General features: G+C 52.5%; 1 protein-coding gene across 4 annotated transcripts in view; it reads right to left on the minus strand.

The window, feature by feature from the left end:
- NISCH (nischarin) overlaps positions 1-18,969 on the minus strand; it is a 42,680-nt gene that overhangs the window by 8,521 nt on the left and 15,190 nt on the right. For 3 of the 4 annotated variants that reach the window (XM_023195616.2, XM_023195615.2, XM_023195617.3), the window contains 11 exons: positions 13,495-13,543; positions 12,418-12,581; positions 12,001-12,096; positions 10,542-10,637; positions 8,086-8,238; positions 7,054-7,122; positions 6,407-6,592; positions 6,112-6,240; positions 4,942-5,055; positions 4,500-4,611; positions 154-278 (listed from right to left, as the gene is read on the minus strand). In XM_023195616.2, the coding sequence (XP_023051384.2) occupies positions 154-278; positions 4,500-4,611; positions 4,942-5,055; positions 6,112-6,240; positions 6,407-6,592; positions 7,054-7,122; positions 8,086-8,238; positions 10,542-10,637; positions 12,001-12,096; positions 12,418-12,581; positions 13,495-13,543 (1,293 nt within the window). Of the gene's footprint in view, positions 1-153; positions 279-2,884; positions 3,917-4,499; positions 4,612-4,941; positions 5,056-6,111; positions 6,241-6,406; positions 6,593-7,053; positions 7,123-8,085; positions 8,239-10,541; positions 10,638-12,000; positions 12,097-12,417; positions 12,582-13,494; positions 13,544-18,969 lie in introns of those variants that run through there. The other variant, XM_023195618.2, reaches the window with a different exon arrangement.

Below are 18,969 nucleotides of genomic sequence, written 5' to 3' on the forward strand. Positions count from 1 at the left end.
TCCAAGAGAAAGACCGTGGCGCAAAGCACAGGACGCCAAACCCTGGAAGCATCTGCCTCAGCTCCAGCTAGGCCACTTCCTATTGCACACAACCCCAAACAGAAGAGTCCACCCCCAGACGAATGGTCCCCAGAAGCGGGAGGAGGGCATTACCTGTCCTGCAGGGATGGACTCCAAGGAATCAGAACATCCCTGGGCAATGGGCTGGTCCTCGGGAGTCAGACTGTCAGTGGACGAGAAGCTGCTGGCCAGGGCCTCCTCCTGAACGAACACGATTCCTGGAGAGACCAGGGCGGGCAGGCAGGCAGGCAGGGTGGGTGGGGCGGGGAGAGCGGCCATTCAACAAGTGGGGCTGGGCCCCTCAGGCTACCGGCATGGCCGGGGGCTAGCCAGACCCCAAAACCCAGCCACAAGGATTATAGAAGAAAATGTTAAAACTGAAATCTCAAAATAACTCAAGAGAGAACAAATGACTGCTTATCTAATCTCAGAGCAAGGAGAGGCATTCTGAGAATAAACGCAATGGAAAAAACTGATAGATGTGACTACATAAAAATTAAACTCCCACAGACACATTTTTTAAAAACCAGGATAAATTAAAACCAGATGAAATGAGAAAAAAATGTTTGCAATATTTGACAAGGATTTATATCGCTAGTCAGCAAAAAGTTCTTACAGGGGCTACAAAAATGGGGGAAGGCTGGAAACCCCATTAACAGACAGCAAGGGATGTGAACAGACATTCTGCAGAAGAACGGCCGGTGGCTAGAACATGAAAAGAATGCTCGCTCTCAGAAGTACACAAAGAAAGGCAAGCTGAAACAAGAGGCAACTTTTGCCTCTCAACTTTTGCCAAAGTCAGACCGACTGTGTGGCCTGGCTCTGACCTCACTGGGCAGAGGCCGTCACAGACATGCGAGCTGGCCCACCCATCCGAAGAGTTTGGAGGTACATCGTCAAGAGCCTGAAATGTGTTCACTCCTGGAGCATTTTCCCAGACGGTGACTAGACATGATCCCGTTCCCTGATTTGTCATCTCTGCAGGACTCACAAATACACAGGGCATGGGACAATTCACCAGGGGGCCAGCCCTCACAGGCCTTGGTATCCAGCAAGGCTGCTGAGTCCAGCCTGAGCGCACATCCACAGTCCCACTTACCTCAGGACGTGCCCACTGACCTGCCCTGGGGCCACCTCCCATGGACAGCAGCACTCTGACCCACTGCATCCCATAAATGCATAGTGTTCCTAAAACCTGCTGAAGCTTTTTTATGAATGTAGCCTATCTGGACCTGTTACTCCACTTCAGATCACCTCTAGACCGCTTGAAGGTCAAGCCTTTGTGAACATGCTCCTGACTGCGGCCAGCAGGGTGAACACTGGGCATCAGCTGCCAGTCTCACTGAGGCCTACAGGAGCCCCAGGCCTGCCTCCACAGCCCAGCATCGCCACAGCCCGGTGAGATGATCCCGAGCCCTCTGAGCCCCACAGGTCGAGAGCCCCGACCAGCTCAGCTGCTCCCCGGGACAGGACAACTCACACAGCCTGGGTCCTCTGCCCACAAGTGAGGCAGGCAGGTGGGCCCAAGCTCAGACACCCCCACAAAGCAAAGCAGCAGGGGGTAGGCAGGCAGGAAGGCTGGCAAGCACACAGCCATGCATGAAGCACCCTGACGGGCCTCCCTGGGCACCTGCCCAGGTCACTGCTCTCCTGCAATCCACCCTCTGCCTGCTAATGTTCAACTCCTATCCATCCTTCAAGATTCACCTCAGACACCACCTGCACTGCAGACCTTCTCTGCTCTAGACAGTCTACAAAAGCCCCACACCATCCTGCCCTGTTCTCCTCTAGCACATGGCTCATCCTCCCGCATGGCTCCAAGCTCCCCAAGGGGCACGGTCTGGGTCATCTTGAACCCCCCACTAAGGATGTGGGAAAGGGCAGCCCTATCAACCACCTCTGTGGAGCTCTGGGCAGTGCCAAGCGCCTCCCCAGCATTCGCTCATGCATGCCTCTCGTTATTTACCACATTTCATCAAATCTAAGATGCGGCAGGTGGTGCCATCTTGGTCCTAGCAGAAGGTGTCCACGGGTTTTCCACGACTCCATCTCGAATACCAGCTGGCTGACAGCGACTATGAGACGCCACTGACTGAACGACGCACCTCAATTTCAGAGAAGTCGCCAGGTGGAAATGCGTGCCTTAGAATCAATGAAGTAGGGTGCGTCCACTTCACAGTTGAGAAAACAGCTTCAGAGGGGCTACACGTTGCTTGAGGTCCCACAGCTAGGAAGCTGGGATGCAAACTCAGCTGACCGAGCCCTGGCTCCTAATCACCTCTCCACACAGCCTCCTCTCAGCCCCTGGGCCTGGCTGGACAATCAACTCTGGCAACCACCCCTAGAGTCACAACCATCCATGGCTCTGACAGCACCTGCCACGATGGGAGGCTGGGTGTTGTCTGGACAGCGCCCCCTTCAGGCAGGTCCGAGTGCCCAGTTCATTCACAAGTAGGCTCCCTTCTCGGGAACCAGGCTGGAAGCAACAGGCATGGGTCAGCAAAGCTGCTCCCATGCACTAAAAAAACCCTGCCCATCCAAGCAAGACCCAGGAACACGCGGCTGAACAAACACACGGGGAGGCCTCTGAATCAGTGAGAAAAAGACCAATGCCTTTTGCCACTACCCCCCAACAAGCCCCATTTGGACACAAGGAAATGTGGACAGGGACAGGGAGAGTCTATCTGCTCCCGCCCTGGACCGTGGCCTGTACAAACAAGTGGTCAGAAAGGGCACTCAGCAGATAGAGCGGAGACATCAGGAGAGTCCTTAGGGGTCCGACCTTTGCTGTTTCTCACCAAAAGGAAAGAGAGGTGCACACAAAGACATCCACTGCAGTTTTATTGAAGAGGTGCAAATCTGGAGGCAATGTCCAGAAGTCCAGTGATGGCGGGGACAGACTGCAGAGTGCCCCTCTGCAGAGTGTCCCCAGGGCATGAGGGGAGTGAGGAGGGGGCTGAGCTGGTGCAAAGGCTTCTCCAACAACGTGGGGGGCTGGCTGCAGCTGCAGCCTGGGGGCACAGTGCATCCCAACCCACCCAGGACCTGCTCTTCACTGGCTCCTGCTCTACCTGCCCATTCACTCACTCACTGATCAACAGATGCTGACAGAAACGGCCATGTCCCCGGCCTTGAGAAGCAGATGCAGCTCCCTGTCCCCAGAAGCCTATAGTCATATGGTGCCTTCACAGGCTCGCTTGGCTGCGTTGCAGGAGGCGGCCTCAGGGACGCGTCCTCATCGTGATATAACCTCCCTGGCTTTTATGTAATAAAATGCAACCAGAAATCCTTAGTCAAGAGTCTGACAGAAGCAAAATGGGCAATCATCCTGGCACCTAACCCCATCGCTCCACGCGATGGAATTCTCTTCCACATCTCATGGGTGTGACCTCAGTGTGTTGCTTTGCGTCGGGCCTTTTGCCTTAACTTGAGTGCTTCTCCCCTCTTCCTGCCCAGTCTTCCTGTCCCTGCTGGGAGGGCTGCCGAGCATTCTGCGCCACAGCCGACTCTCCCTCTCATCCTCCGATGTTGCAGTTGCAGCCCGTGTTTTGGCAGTGGTGAGCATTTCACCTCCCCTTCCCAGTATCTTATCCCTCTAAGAGAAAATCCCCACCAGTGGGGTTACCAGGTCAAGGGGTGGGAATGTTTTTCTGGCTCTTAAAACATCGGGTTGAACTGTTTTCCCAAGACCTCACACCAAGTTCTGCGTCTCCAGGAGCCCGGGCAGGCGGCGTCCTTTCCTGCGTGTCCCGAGCCTTGGCTCCACTCGGGACGGCACACCCTCCCCTCTTCCGTGGGGGCCAGGCCAGCAGACACGCTCATGGGACCTGCTTCACTCACTCATCTCCGAGGATGCCTGGGTTCAGAGGTGAAAGCCCTTTGAAAACGCTAAGACAGTGGGCAGACGAATGGGCCTGGTCTTCCATGGGTCCACAGGGACACAGATGGCCCATCTTGGCCCCACAAACATGGTGTTCTGGGGCTGGGTCACACCACAGAGATGAGGCAATGATAAAAGCAAGCTTTTCCCTGCACAGGGATTCGGGCTCCAGACAGTATAGTCACAAGCCTGGCTTCCTGTAACCAGAAGCCAACCTGCTTGTGCTGCCGGCGAGGGAATGGGTCCCATGAGCCAACAGGCCTGAGTCTGTCCAGAGGGCAGCCTCAGGGCCTGTCAGATACCCTGCGGTCTCCTAGAGGAGCTGGATGTGGGCATCAGAGCAATCGGGAGTCCTCACCAAGCAAGCAACAGCTGGCATCAGGCCAGGCACCCCTGCCACGTGTCCCCCCGCGAGGACCAGCCTGCAGAAGGCACCGCCCTCCCTGTGTCTGACCCTGTCAGAAGCTGGTGCTGGCACCTCTTCCCCAACCCCAGCCCAGCCAGGAGGCCCAGGCAGGGCTGTGTGGCTCCACTAGAAGCAAGATACATACACGATTACCTTGGTTGGAGAGGATGGGCTGGGGCAGGGAGGCAGATGCGGGAGCCACAGTGGGAGGGGAGCTGCTGGGTCTGATGCAGGGGGCAGCTGAGAGCCGGGAGTCTTCGCCACCCTGAGGACAAGTGCTTGCGTCAGCCCCGGACAGAAGAGGAAGCACAGAGCTCCTCAAGGCCAAGGGCGTGACGAGGGAGCGCAACGGTTCCCACCAAGGGGGTGGTGAAGATGGTCTCATCCCATCCTTACTGCAGGAACTTACCACTGTCCCCAACCCACAGAGAATACAGAGACCACGACTTGCCCGAGGTCATGCAGCCAGGGAGGAGCGCAGCTTGGACTTGGCAACTTGGCAGCCCTGAGCAGTCCCATGGCCCAAGCCCCCCGAACTGGCTCCTCTCCCGGCTGGCTCTGTACCACTGCCCTCCCACCTGCCACACAAACCCACCCTCTTCTCTGGGTTGCTCAGTTTGGACTTGACCTCCTTGGCTTTCTGAATTGCTTTCAGCACTTCCACCGTGTCCAGCTCCTTCTCTGTGGTCACTGTGTCATCCAGACAGACCTAGAGCATCCAGAAAGTAGCTATCAGCATGGGGACTAGTCAGCACGGCAGGAGGATGGTGGGGCCCTGCTGAGGGGCATGAGCGCCTGCTGTGGGCCAGGCCATGCGAGGACACCACAGGCTGAGGGAGGCTCAGCCTGCTCGGAGGCGGCTTTCCACTACTCATGGAAGAGACCTGGGAGTGCCTTGGAAGGGTCCAGGGAGGCCCCACATCTATCTCTGGAGTCCTTCACCAAGAACAGGAGCAGCAAACTCTTGGGCAACTTGAACTAAGTCCCCAGTTAGAGGCGGGAGGCAGACTCTCAAAAGAGCAGTGGGAAAGGGCAGGCCCCACCTGCAAATGCAGGAGGGAGTGGCGGCTGGCAGGCAGTCGGGGGTTGGGTAGGGTGGTTGAATGAGGGAAGGTCCCAAGGGCCTGGACAGGAGCTGACACTCTGTGGCCTGGGAGCTTCCCAAGGTCTGGAGCCCAGGAGGGGAGATGGCATCTCGTGGTCTTGTGACTGTGTGGACGAAGGGGCACTTGGGGCCAAAAAGAGGGAGGTGGGACGCAAATAGTTCCCAGCTATTTTCTGACCTGGGATTTGGGGAGAACAGAAGGTCCAAGGACCAACCAGAGAATCAAGGGGCCTGCTCCAGGCCCAGGCGATGGGTGAACCTGGTTAAGTGTGTCTGGTCAGCATCGTGGCAGGTGCACAGACACAGCAAGGGGCAGCAGACACCAGGCTGGGCTACACTGACAAAGGCAAACCCTTTGGGTTTACGGTCAGGCACTATGGCCACAAGTTGTCCAGGAGATATGAATACTTTAAGGATCTTATTTCTGACCCTTTCCTAGAATAAACATTGTTATCCCAGACAGGAGGGGCAGGAGATGCAAGGGAGCCTTTTCCTGGGGGAGATAGTGGACTTCCCAGAACCGGAAAGCCCTCAAGGGACAGGATCTCCTTCTAAAGCAGGCAAGGGTAGAACAATGGACATATATCCCCCTACCACCCATGCAGACTTGACTGCATCCCGAGGGTCTCCCTGGGCTCTTCTGACTGCGCTGGGGCTCACCTCTGAGGCCCTCTCTCCGAACTGAGCCAGCACCTTGGTCCGGTAGTCGGGGATGATGCTCAGAGGGTTGTTCAGCAGAGACACGTGCTCCAGACACGGGAGGCTGCCTATGCTCCGGACCTCCTCCATCTGCAAGGTATGAGTTCCATCCCCTTTGGTCCCTTCTCTTAACACTTCAGCAACACGCCAACACGTTTCATGGTCTCTTTTAAATGAAAGGAATCTTAACATTCTTCTTTAACATGATACACACCAAGGCCCAGAAATCCCAAAATCGCGAGGTCCGTGGGCTCACCTGTTCGATCCTGTTGTCCCGGAGATCCAGGTTGACCAGTGAGTAGAGCTTGTGTAGGCCACTCAGACTCTCCAGGAGGTTGCCTGCCAGGTTTAAGGTCTTGATGTTCCCCAGCTTGGTGTGAAGCCCTTCCAAGGAGGAGAGCTTGTTGTAGGACAGGTCCAGATGCACAAGGTTATACAGGTGCTACAGTGGTGTGGAGAACAGCGTAAAGTGGCTCAGGTCAAGTCTCCAAAGATAGGGGCCTGACACTAATGGCAGGATGGGCCTTCCAACCCAAACTACCCAGTTCTGCAAGTCACTCTGACAGTTATTTTAGGAAGGGAAGTCCCTCTTCTCTGCCGCACATGCCACAGCACAGTGGCACCCCTGCAGACAGTTGGGGTGGGCATTGAAAACATGGCTGTCCACCTTCAGGATGGAGGTGCATCATCATGCTTGGTTTGTATTTATTCATGCTTCCTAATTCTTTGGAACTAGAGCAACAATCACTCAGTGCATTGCTGGGATCCTAAAGGGAAGACAGCAACCCCTGCCCTTACAACCCCTGGGTATGGCCAAATTCCCAAGGCTGCATCAGTCTCCTGAACTCTCAGAAAGGGGCCTGGGGAGTGTGTGCGGGCAGCACTGGTCTTCAAAGGCATTACCTGCAAATTGTCCACAACCAGCAATCCATTGTGACTCAGGTCCAGGAACTCAATCTTTGGGATCAGTTTCTTGTGAAAGAAAAGAACATCCGATGTTACTGTAGGGTCCGGACCCCAAATATGGTCCTCCATACAGTGGACGGGCACCCCAGGACGCTTCCTCCTGACCACGGACTCCCACAGGCTGTCCCTGCAGGACCACACCTCCCACTGCCCAGCCAGTAGCACCTCCAAAGGCGCACACAGGGCCCCCAGTGCTGGGCACTACTCATTGTTTTCATGGAACACTTGGCTTGTGAAAATGACACACGGCAAGATCCCAGACAGAGAAGGGAGTCTGTCCTTCTTCAACCCTGCCCACACTCCCTAAGCAGCGCAAACACAGGAATGACACTCTTACTGCCCAAATGCCCTCTGGATGTCATTATTCTATGGGCACATCTGTCATCTAAGGAGTGATTTTTCTGCCCCACTCTTTGGAGTAAATATCATCACTTAGTGTGGTTATAGTTTACCAAATTTACATGAAATTCATATGTTTTATTTGTCTCTAAGCACCACCTCACCAATTTTAAATGATCCCATTTTTTTTCTTTTGAGACAGAGTCTCACTCTGTCACCCAGGCTGGAATGCAGTGGCGCTATCTCAGCTTATTGCAAACTCTGCCTCCTGGGCTCAAGTGATTCTCTTGCCTAAGCCTCCCGAAGTAGCTGGGATTACAGGTGCCCGCCACCACGCCCGGCTAATTTTTGTATTTTTAGTAGAGACGGGGTTTCACCATGTTGGTCAGGCTGGTCTTGAACTCCTGACCTCAGGTGATCCTCCCGCCTCGGCCTCCCAAAGTGCTGGGATTACAGGCATGAGCCACCGCACCCGGCCCCCATTTTATGATTAACTTAAAATAGCAGGCAATGCAGAGAGCACTAGATATAGGTTTTCTGTGGTCCTTCCTGAAAAAGCTGAGTTAAATACTCAAACTCAGGGTTTGGTGGGATCAGAGAAACCCCTGGCACCTGCTGCTGAGAGCATACCACAGACTCGTCGATCTCGGAGATGCTGTTGTGGCTCAGGTCAAGCGTGGTCAATGCCTGCCAAGTGGGGATGACGGCAGTCACAGGGCCTTCTAGGGCTGTGCCTTCAGGCTCCCACTCATCAAATTCTGAGGCTTCAGGAACAAGGACTTCCTGCATAAAAACATCTGTTGAGCACCACACTTGGGCCCTCACGCAACACTCACTGGGAACACAGTCATTGCAGAATTTAAGGAAGGGCTGGAGCATATTTAGCATGTGGAAGTAAACTTGCATTAAAGCAGGCCTTTGGTTCCTATGTCTTTAAACGATTGTGAAATCGTTCAAAGCTGAACAATTCACCACATAACAGCCACTTAGAATACGTCCAGGTCCTGCTTTAGGAGCAATGCTTTTCAAGCCCAAAGGGCCTTTGCCTTGGTGACCTGGTGATGCCTTTTCTGGCTTTTTCTCTTTTTTGAGATGGAGTCTCACTCTGTCACCCAGGCTGGAGTGCAGTGGCGCAATCTCAGTTCACTGCCACCTCTGCCTCGCAGGCTCAGGTGATCCTCCTGCCTTAGCTTCCCCAGTAGCTGGGACTAGAGGTGTGTACCACCACGCCTGGCTAATTTTTGCATTTTTAACAGAGATAAGGGCTTCACCATGTTGGCCAGGCTGGTCTCAAACTCCTGACTTCAGGTGATCCACCCACCTCAGCCTCCCAAAGTGCTGGGATTACAGGCGTGACCCACAGCACCTAGCCGTTTGTTCTTTGAGACACAGTCTCGTTCTGTCGCCCAGGCTGGAGTGCAGTGGCACCATCATGGCTCACTGCAGCCTCAAACTCGCAGGCGCAAGCAAATCCTCCCACCTCAGCCTCTTGAGTAGCTGGGACTACAGACGCACGCCACCTTGCCCAGCTAATTAAAACATTTTTTTTTTCTGTAGAAACAAGGTCTCCCTACATAGCCCAGACTGGTCTCAAACTCCTGGGCTCAAGTGATCCTCCCGCCTTGGCCTCTCAAAGTGCTGGGATTATAGGTGCCAGCCACTGCTACTGGCCAGCCAGCCGCCTTTTCTAGCTTCTCAGAAGCTGAAGGTGAGAATTCACGGTTTCCAGGCAGCTGTGCTTTCCAAGCTGATGATGTGGTCCTCACTGCGGACACCAGGCCTTTAAAACCGTTATTTCACAGGGATAAAGTCAGAAAATGCTAAGACGAGGGGAGTAGCACAGAGCCCAGAGACCATCAAAATGGAGGAAGGCAGGCCTATTTGTTTTGACAAGACCTTTCTTCTCACAATGGGTCACCCTGGGCTCCTTCAGCAAGATAGCAAGAAGTGCTCGGAGAGGGACCAGGTGGCCCAATACACTCTCTGCAAGCCTCAAGAGGAGTATTTTTCACCAAATCCTTTTTTTTTTTTTTTTAAGAGACAAGGTCTCCCTATGTTGCCCAGGTTGGTCTCCAACTCCTGGACTCAAGGAATCCTCCTGCCTTAGCCTCCCAAAATGCTAGGATTATAGGCATGAGCCACCACACCTGGCCCAAACCTAAGTCTTGATCAGGAGCCTTAGGTCATAATATTAACCATGACCTGCCTTTTCTATACCCGGGGAAAGATTTTAATATTGGCAAGATGTAATACATAAAAAGGTAAACAGAAACACACATTCCCAATTTGAATGTTTCTGCTGATCACATATAAACAACAGGGCCTAGCATTTCCACAACCTCACCTTCTAATCAAGCCCATGGAGAAAAAGATACAAATGAGGGCTTAGCCAGGGATTGCTAAAGCTTAGAGGAACAATCTAAGCTTAGTTATTAATCTAATTAATAAAGGTCCCACCACTTGCCACAGCTTAGCAATTTGTTCATTAAAAAACCAATGAAGGCTGGGCAAAGTGGCTCAGGCCTGTAATCCCAGCACTTTGGGAGGCTGAGGCTGGCGGATCACTTGAGGTCAGGAGTTCGAGACCAGCCTGGCCAACATGGTAAAACTCTGTCTCTACCAAAAATACAAAACTTAGTGGGGTGTGGTGGTGGGCATCTGTAATCCCAGCTGCTTGGAAGGCTGAGGTAGGAGAATCGCTTGAACCCAGGAGGTAGAGGTTGCAGTGAGCTGAGATCATACCACTGCACTCCAGTCTGGGCCACACAGCGAGACTCTATCTCAAAACAAAAACAAAACAAAACAAAAACACCAATGACATTTTTTATTTTTGGGGGGGAAAAAAGCCAAGTTCCTTAAAATGCCTGTTAACAACATGAACTTTCAATGCAGATGTGAACTAAAGTGTCCCAGGGGCTGTCAAGTGCTCGGAGGCCCCCCATGAGTGTGTGGCTTCCCCACAGAAGGTCCAGCCTCTGAATACTGCCAGACATAGCAGTGTCCTCACCCATCCTCAGTGGTGGAGACCACAGCCCAGGACCCTGACCCACAGACATTGCCCCAGGCAGGATATACGTGAAGCTTACCTTCATCGAGGTTGCTGAGAAGCGGACACTCAGCGTGGCTAAGGTGGGCTTTGATGCGACCAGCCCTCTGATGTGCTGAGCATCACAGTGACTTATCTGGAACGAGGAACAGCTGCATCTCAGAAACAGAATCCTTGCTCCATCAGAAGTCTCCAGATACAGGTGTTCCCCACCCCCATACAAGAGCACAACGACGGGCAACCCAAATCCTCAGAGACGGGAGGCCACTCAAAACCAAAGTCTCTCTTTTTCCCAATGTCAGTGCTGACCAAACATTCCCTGAAGTATCTAGTAAGAAAGATGCCTGGCCTCTCAGACTCACAATGGACCACAAATTCCATTTCCTCTGTAAGGGCTGCCTGGGGCTTGGTAGGTGAACATAAAGTGTGGGTCATGGAAACTGCTGGGGAGAACAAGCGGCCTCCACAGCACAGCGAGTGGGGTGGGTCTCCCTGTTCACCCAGCCCCCACTCCATGGAACTCAGCTGTCGGGTGGTGAGGAGGGGCAAGCCACAGACCAAAGCACACTCCCCGAGCCACCTGCCCCAGCACACCCACAGACATAGATCCAGAGCCTCGGTCTGCTTGGCAGGGCTGGGTCAGGTTTTCTCTTCACTTCCCTGTCCTCACTCGGCAGCAGGACACACCACAAGTTTCCCGAGACCGCTGTAGACAGAATAGCCCAGTGCGCAGCATAGGCTCTGAACGCAGTCTCAGCTGAATTCAAATCCCAGCTTTCCACTCATTAACTGTGTGGCCCTGGCCAAACTTCCTTATCTGCCCAAGCCTCAGTTTCCCCAACTGTAAAATGGAAATAAAAGTGTCCTCTTCACAGGGCTGCTGTGAAGATTCAATCAAGGAGACATGGAGCCACAGGGCAGAACACCAAACCCATGCTCAAAATATTATGCTTTAAAACACTTTTTTGTATCATTACTGACTCTCTTTTCTTTTCAAAAATGCTAAAATTGGCATTGCAAACCAAGGAGCCCAGTAGTGATAAACGCAGTGTTTCTTGTGTGGGTGCCCCAGAGGCAGGGCATCCTCGAAGCTCTTTGCCAACAGGCCTTGGGAAATACAGACTCGTATCTGGCTCTGTCTGACCCGCAGGATGACTTCCCAGGACTTGAACTTGAGGTACACATGCCCCCTGCCTCTATGAGGAGGCCCAGAAGGAGCCAGCTGCTGGTGCTCCACCCTGGCTAACCACCCCTGCAGCTCACGCCAGGACAGAGGCGTGCAGACCAGCCAGGGACAGGAGAGGCCTCTCTTTCTCCGCCTTCAGAGGGCCTGGTCACCTACGCAGAACCTGTCACATACTGCCAAACACGAAAGCACAGCACCTTATGATTAAACCAGGACACCCAGCATCACAAACACTTCCTAGCCACAGAGTTGGGAGCAAGAGGATGCTGTGCAGGGCTCGGCCTTCCTGCACTCCGGCAGCGCCGGGCCTTACCTCCACCTGATGCAGGGACTTGAATATTGATAGGTCGAATGGCAGGAGCTGCTCCTGAATGTTGCTGGTCCCAAAAGGTCCTTCTGTGCCAGAAACCTGAGGCCAAAGATAAGGCTTAAATTGGGAACAGCACCGCACACCCATCGGGGAGTGCTGCAGCAGCTGACAAGTTGAAGACAACTTGGACCACTTCTGCCTTCAACAAAGCAGGCTCAGGCCAAGACTTAATAGGACACTGGGTCACGACTGCCCCCTGGTGCCCCCAGCCAGAAGCACAGTGCCAAGAATAACCAGGAGGCCTTCCTTCCACCAAGTGTCCCCCCATGGTCTCCTTCACACAAACTGCCAGCCAGTCCCTCGCAGGCTGCACCCCCACCGACTGAGGGGCTCTCCACAACTGAGCTGCTGCAGCTTTACCTTAAGGTACTTAAGGCGACAGGTGAAGTCGAGGATGTGCCCGAGGTCAGTCTTGGCATCCCCACTGGCGCACGTGGGCTTTCCCTGCTGCAGCTGCTCCGTGACGGCATACAGCTGCAGGGGTCCAATGGCAAAGACCTCGCCGGCCCCCAGGAGCTGTTCTCCTGCAAGAGCCATGCCCTGAAGGATAAGTGTCCAGCCGCAGCCCCAGCCCTCATGCACCTGGGATTTCCATATCTTTTCTGTCAACAAGCAGTTGGCAAGCACCCACTGTGTCAAGGCAAAGCCAGGGCCCTGGGCATGCAGGAGCTGCTGCCCTCCTGGGTGCCTGCTAGGCATAGGGCAACCCTAGACATGTGATGACACAGGAGGGCAGGGCAGGATTGTGGGGCTGTGAGGCTGGGGAGCCACTGAGGAAGGAGTGAGGCCGAGTTGAGACCAAAGGCACTGAGCCAGAGTGAGGCTGCCGGGAGAGGCAGCATTCTGGGTGACAGACCTATGCTGCAACCTCTGAAATGCAAACACCCAGGACAGGCGCAGGCCTATGGTGCCAGCACGGCACAAAGCCTGGGAGCAGGATGGGTTCTGAGCCCAAATACCTGCTGCTTGGTCCTCGCTCCACTCCTCCCAGTCATGTGCCCTCAGGTTGGTGACTGGTCCTCTGACCCTGTATCCTCACCTATACCTGTGGCTCTTGGGGGAAGGCAGTAAGATGCTAACAGGAGGCATTCATCACACATTAGCTACTATAACTGTGCTCTCTGGCAGGGATGGGACCCAGGGTCAGCTTCTATCTGCCATCTGAGCCCTTTCAGGTAAGCACAAATCAGGTGTGAGGGAGCAGCGTGCTACCCACCTTCCAGCACCCACCACAGGGCTTTGGAACAGAGCCCAAGTCTGGGCTGAGCCCCTCACATGGTACTCAAGAGCACTGAGGGACCACAGCTCCTCAGACCTGGCCACCTACAGGGCAGGTAGGTGGGCTCCAGAGTGACTTCTGTGTCATCCTGTGCCTCTGCCCGCCTCATAAAACTACACAACTTATGCCCAGTGTTTCAGGGACCTGTGGCCACATACCTTTCTCAAAGAGCTCTTCAGCCAGTGCTGCAGTGATGCCATTTATCTCCTGCAGAGAAAACAAAATTTGCCCTCAAGAAGTCCACCTGCCCCCAGTCCCTGGGATTTGCACATTCCCTGCTATCTATCCCCTCTGTTGTGCCAGTGCCATCTCTCTAGAAAGTTAAAGAAAGGAGGGCATAAACCTACAATGAAGCAAGCTTAGAAAGGGAAACTCAATATTCTAGTTATATGGATACCTGAAATGTCTCCTCCAAAGCAGAAGGGAAACCAGCCTAATGCTGTGACTCCAGTCCACAGGGCCAAGGGCTCTGTAGCGCAGGAGGCCAGCAGAGCTCCATTACGCTAAGGGCTTTTGGGAAGCCAGCAGCTCCCAAAACTGGCTCTGGGTGTTCCTAGGAGAGGGTGTAGCAGACAGAAAAGTCCTGTTTTTTTCTGGAAGAGAGGCTCCTATCACCCTGGTGGGATGAAGGACCGCCCAGAGCTAACCCTCCCCCTGGGAATGACCACTTCCACTTTCATGTTTCAAACCTGTCTCAGGAAAAGAGTGAATGCTTGCTTTCTTCTTGTGCTCATCCCTTCCAGATTCACAACAGTAACACTCAGTCCCAGGGTCCCAAGAAAGAAGTGGGAAGGATTTCCTTTTTAAATGATGCGATGAAGGAGGCAGAAAAAGGACAAGCCTCTAGTCATACAAACAACACCCCAGATCCTAATTCATACTGGGTCATGGCCTGAGCCACTTAAGGTTCCTGAATCCTCCCAACATCCCACAAGAGGAAAAGAGATAACTGCCTTTTTTTTTTTTTTTTAAATAGAGACGGGGTTTTTCTCTGTCACTCAGGCTGAGTGCAATAGTATAACCATAGCTCACTGCAGCCTGGAACTCCTGGGCTCAAGCAATCCTCCTGCCTCAACCTCCCAAGTAGCTGGGACTATAGGTGTGCTCAGAATGACCTGCTTTTTTTTTTTTTGAGATGAAGTCTTGCTCTGTTGCCCAGGCTGGAGTGCAGGGGTATAATCTCGGCTCACTGCAACCTCTGCCTCCCAGGTTGGAGCCATTCTCCTGCCTCAGCCTCATGAGTAGCTGGGATTACAGGCATGAGCCATGGTGCCCGGCCAATTCTTGTATTTTTAGTAGAGACAGAGTTTCACCATGTTGGTGAGGCTGATCTTAAACTCCTGACCTCAACTGATCTGCCCACCTCAGCCTCCCAAAGTGCTGGGATTACAGGCACGAGTCATTGCCCCCAGCCAACCAACTAATTTTTAAGAAAATATTTTGTAGAGACAGGGTCTCACTATGTTGCCCAGGGTGCTCTTGAACTTTTGACCCCAAGAGATCCTCCCACCTCGGCCTCCCAAATTGTTGGCATTACAGGCGTGAATCACTGCACCCAGCGATGGAAGCTTCTATCTGGAACTCCGTTTCACAAATGAACAAACTGAGGTGGACAAGTGCTGACACCCTCAAGTTTACATGGCTAAAAACCAGCAAAGCCACACGCAAGTCCTTGGCCTTGGGCCTCTGCATATAAAACCAGTTGCCTCAGCACTTCAGTGTAATAACTGTGGGGTTGGCAGTGCCCCCCAAGGCCTTCAGCGTCCCACCCCCACATCCCATAGGTAAGAATTTTAACTCATCGACAGATGGCAGCCAACAGGCCTTTTCGTAAACAGCTCCAGATGGAAGCTGCATAATCTTCATAACTCACAGGAACATTGGGAACATCGCTTTCACCCGGACAAGCAATTCACGTGTTTATGGGATTCTAAAGACACAGGAGACAGAGTGTCCTTTTCCTGTTTTTCTCTTGTGTTGTTTGTCTCTCTTATCTTTTATACACTGTGGCCATTTTAATGGTGGTTTATACGTTGTAAACATTTCCTCCCAGTCTGCGTATACCTTCTATCTTTGTTCATGGTTCTTTTTCTGACAGAGATTTTTCATTTTTACATTGTTTAACCTCTATTTTTTTTTTATCCTTCATGACTTCTTGGGCCTCTTCTCTCACTCCACAATTATAAAAATATTCTCCTAATTTTCTTTCGGTCCTTTATGGAATCTTTAAAAAAAATGTGTTTATTCATTTAATCTGCTTGAAATTCAGCTTATTTACAGCATGAGAATAACTCCTTGCTGTACCCCCGGACAAAAAGCAAAGGGAGCAAAATGAGCACACGGAGCCTCAGCTTTAAGGGACGGGCAGGGTGCACGGCCGAATGGAAAAGGGCAAGGAGAGGGGCGCAGCAGGCGCGGAGCAGGACAGGGCTCTGGCTGAAAGTGAGGGCAGAGGTGATGGGTGTGCTCTGAAGTTTAACTTCAGTCTCTTGAAACCACATAAGCTAAATGACATTTTCCTTGGCAGCTGTGAAGAACTGAAGATAAGGAAGAGCCTGCAGTGATCCAAAGGCTTGTTTCTCCACGGATGGTTTTGAGAACCACGCCCCATCTATAGATCTGCATTTCGCAATCCTCCCTGCTATCAGATCGCCTGGAGCTGAGCAGGTTCCATCCAAGGGCTGCCAATCTCTGCCCACCTCAATTCCCCAAGAATAGCTCCAGGGCCTCTCAGGACACAAGGCTCTTACAGTTATCTCAGGGTAAAGGGTTCCGCACAATCAGTACTAAACGACCCTCACTTTCAACAGCACACTTCTTTTTTTTTGAGACGGAGTCTCGTTCCGTCTCCCAGGCTAGAGTGCAATAGCGTGATCTTGGCTCACTGCACCCTCCACCTCCTGGGTTCAAGCGATTCTCCTGCCTCAGCCTCCTGAGTAGCTGGATCACAGGCCTGCGCCACCACACCCGGCAAATTTTTGTATTTTTAGTAGAGACGGGGTTTCACCATTTTGGCCAGGCTGGTCTCAAACTCCTGACCTCAAGTGATCTGCCCGCCTCGGCCTCCCAAAGTGTTGGGATTACAGGCGTGAGCCACCACACTCGGCCAATGGCACACTTCTTCAGGTAGCTGAAGTCAGCTCAGAAAGAACACAGAAAAAACAATCACCCTGGGCTAGGCATGTAGTCCCAGCTACTTGGGAGGCTGAAGCAGAAGAACTGCTTGAGCCCCTAAGTTCAGAGTCGAGCCTGGGCAACATAGCAAGATCCTGTCTCTCAAAAAGAAAAATGAAATCACCCTGGATGCCAGCCCCTCTAAGGGGACAGGGCTGGAATTTCTGGAACACACAGGAAGTTGAAACGAAAGGGCCACCGGTTGCTACTAAGCAAAGAGAAAGCTTTCACTTCTAAGGAATCTCAAAGCAATTTGTGTAACAATTTTGCTGTTTAGGGCACAGGAAGTACATACTGCTGCCAATACTTTCTACTTGGTTTTCCAGGCTGTCCTTCACCTTGGGAGGGAGACTGAACCAGAGAGGAGCACAGAAATGCCTCAGCCCCCAAACCTAGCACACGGGCCTCCTCAGAGAGTTCGCCGGTCAAACAGTGGGCTCATGAGTAAAGGTGGGCAGAGTCAGGCCTCCCCATGCCAGGAGGAGGGAGGGTGGGGTGTCAGTGGCCCTAACCCACATGCCCTACCCAATCTGTGCTGAAGGGACTTGAATTGCTTTGGGGTGCCATAAATGTCTGAATTGAAATGTATTTTCAATTCTTGTCTGGCACGATGGCTCACCCCTGCAATCCCCGCCCTTTGGGAGGCCAAGGGGTGCAAATCACTTGAGGCCAGGAGTTCAAGACCCGCCTGGCCAACATGGTGAAACCCTGTCTCTACTAAAAATACAAAAATTAGCCAGGTGTGGTGGTACATGCCTATACTCCCAGCTACTCTGGACGCTGAGGTAGGAGACTCGCTTGAACCCGGGAGGTGGAGGTTGCAGTGAGCAGAGATTGTATCATTGCACTCCAGCCTAGGCAACAAGAGTGAGACTCTGTCTCAAAAAAAAAAAAGAAACTTAATAACAGCTATGTTTACAAACTGTTAACACTCACCCTCCCAATGTGTTACTGACCAAGAGATCAGCCGCGCCACCTGCCCACCACCTGCCAGGATTCTGTGTTGGTGTGCAGCTGTGGGCAGAGGTTTGGGCTTCACGTAAACACTAGCTGGGGTGTGGTCCTGCAACTTAAATTCTGACTGAGCATGCCTGCGCACATGCCCTGCAAACAAGTGTACTTCAAAACACATACACCTACACTCAACGCAAACCCCAGGCCAGTCCCAGATGCTTCGGTTTGGCACACGCCCAGGCAGTGTGCTTATTTGTGGGGCACTAACCAGGGAGTGAATTACATGTCACTGAGGCCATCCCCCAAGTGTGGCTGAGACACACATGCTAAGGGGTGGAATTCTTGTCTCACTTTTTTTTATTTGTTTGAGATGGAGCCTTGCCCTGTCACCCAGGCTGGAGTGCAATGGTGTGATCTATGCTCACTGCAACCTCCTCCTCCTGGGTTCAAGTGATTCTCCTGCCTCAGTCTCTGGAGTAGCTGGGATTACAGGTGCGTCCCACCACACCTGGCTAATTTTTTGTATCTTTAGTAGGAAGGAGTTTCACCATGTTGGCCAGGCTGGTCTTGAACTCCTGACCTCATGATCCATCTGTCTCAGGCTCCCAAAGTGCTGGGATTACAGGTATGAGCCACTGTGCCTGGCCCTCTTTGTCTCACTTTAATTTATGTTGGTGATGAGGCATTCTAGCAGGAGTCAGGCATATGTGTGATTCAACTTTAAGCTAAAATACCCCATTGATGGATTCAAACCTCAGCTTTAACTGAAGAGAATTGCAAGACTGCAAGTTCAAAAGAAAATCTGTTATAATTCACAGCCTCAGTACTTTGCAACTACAACAAATTATGGAAATAAATTGGATGCTAAAGCCAATGTTAAGATTGTAACAGTTCAACATAGCCCCTGATTCCAATTTTGAAAAGGATCTTTGTTCTAGCCAACTAACTTTAAAAGAAGACAACATGGTGGCTCAAGCCTGTAATCCCAGCACTTTGGGAGGCCGAGACGGGCAGATCATGAGGTCAGGAGATGGAGACCATCCTGGCTAACACAGTGAAACCCCGTCTCTACTAAAAAATACAAAAAACTAGCCGGGTGAGGTGGCGGGCGCCTGTAGTCCCAGCTACTTGGGAGGCTGAGGCAGGAGAATGGCGTAAACCCGGGAGGCGGAGCTTACGGTGAGCAGAGAGCCGGCCACTGCACTCCAGGCTGGGTGAGAGAGCGAGACTCCGTCTCAAAAAAAAAAAAAAAAAAAAAAAGACAACAATATAAACACCTTTTAAGAGAACTGAATTCCTTTCTTTTCCTGGACCACCTAGTAATGGCTAACATGTGATGAGCCCTAACCTCAGGCCCAACACTCTTCTAAGCCACTGACCTGCACTGCACAGTCTCATTTTTTTTTTTTTTTTTGTGGCGGGGGCTCCCCCTCTCGTTCAGCCGGGCGGAGGGCGCGGTGTCTCAGCTCACTGCAAGCTCCGCCTCCTGGGTTTACGCCATTCTC

This window comes from Piliocolobus tephrosceles, chromosome 2, assembly GCF_002776525.5.
Source record: "Piliocolobus tephrosceles isolate RC106 chromosome 2, ASM277652v3, whole genome shotgun sequence".
In the NCBI taxonomy this organism is placed as follows: Eukaryota; Metazoa; Chordata; class Mammalia; order Primates; family Cercopithecidae; genus Piliocolobus; species Piliocolobus tephrosceles.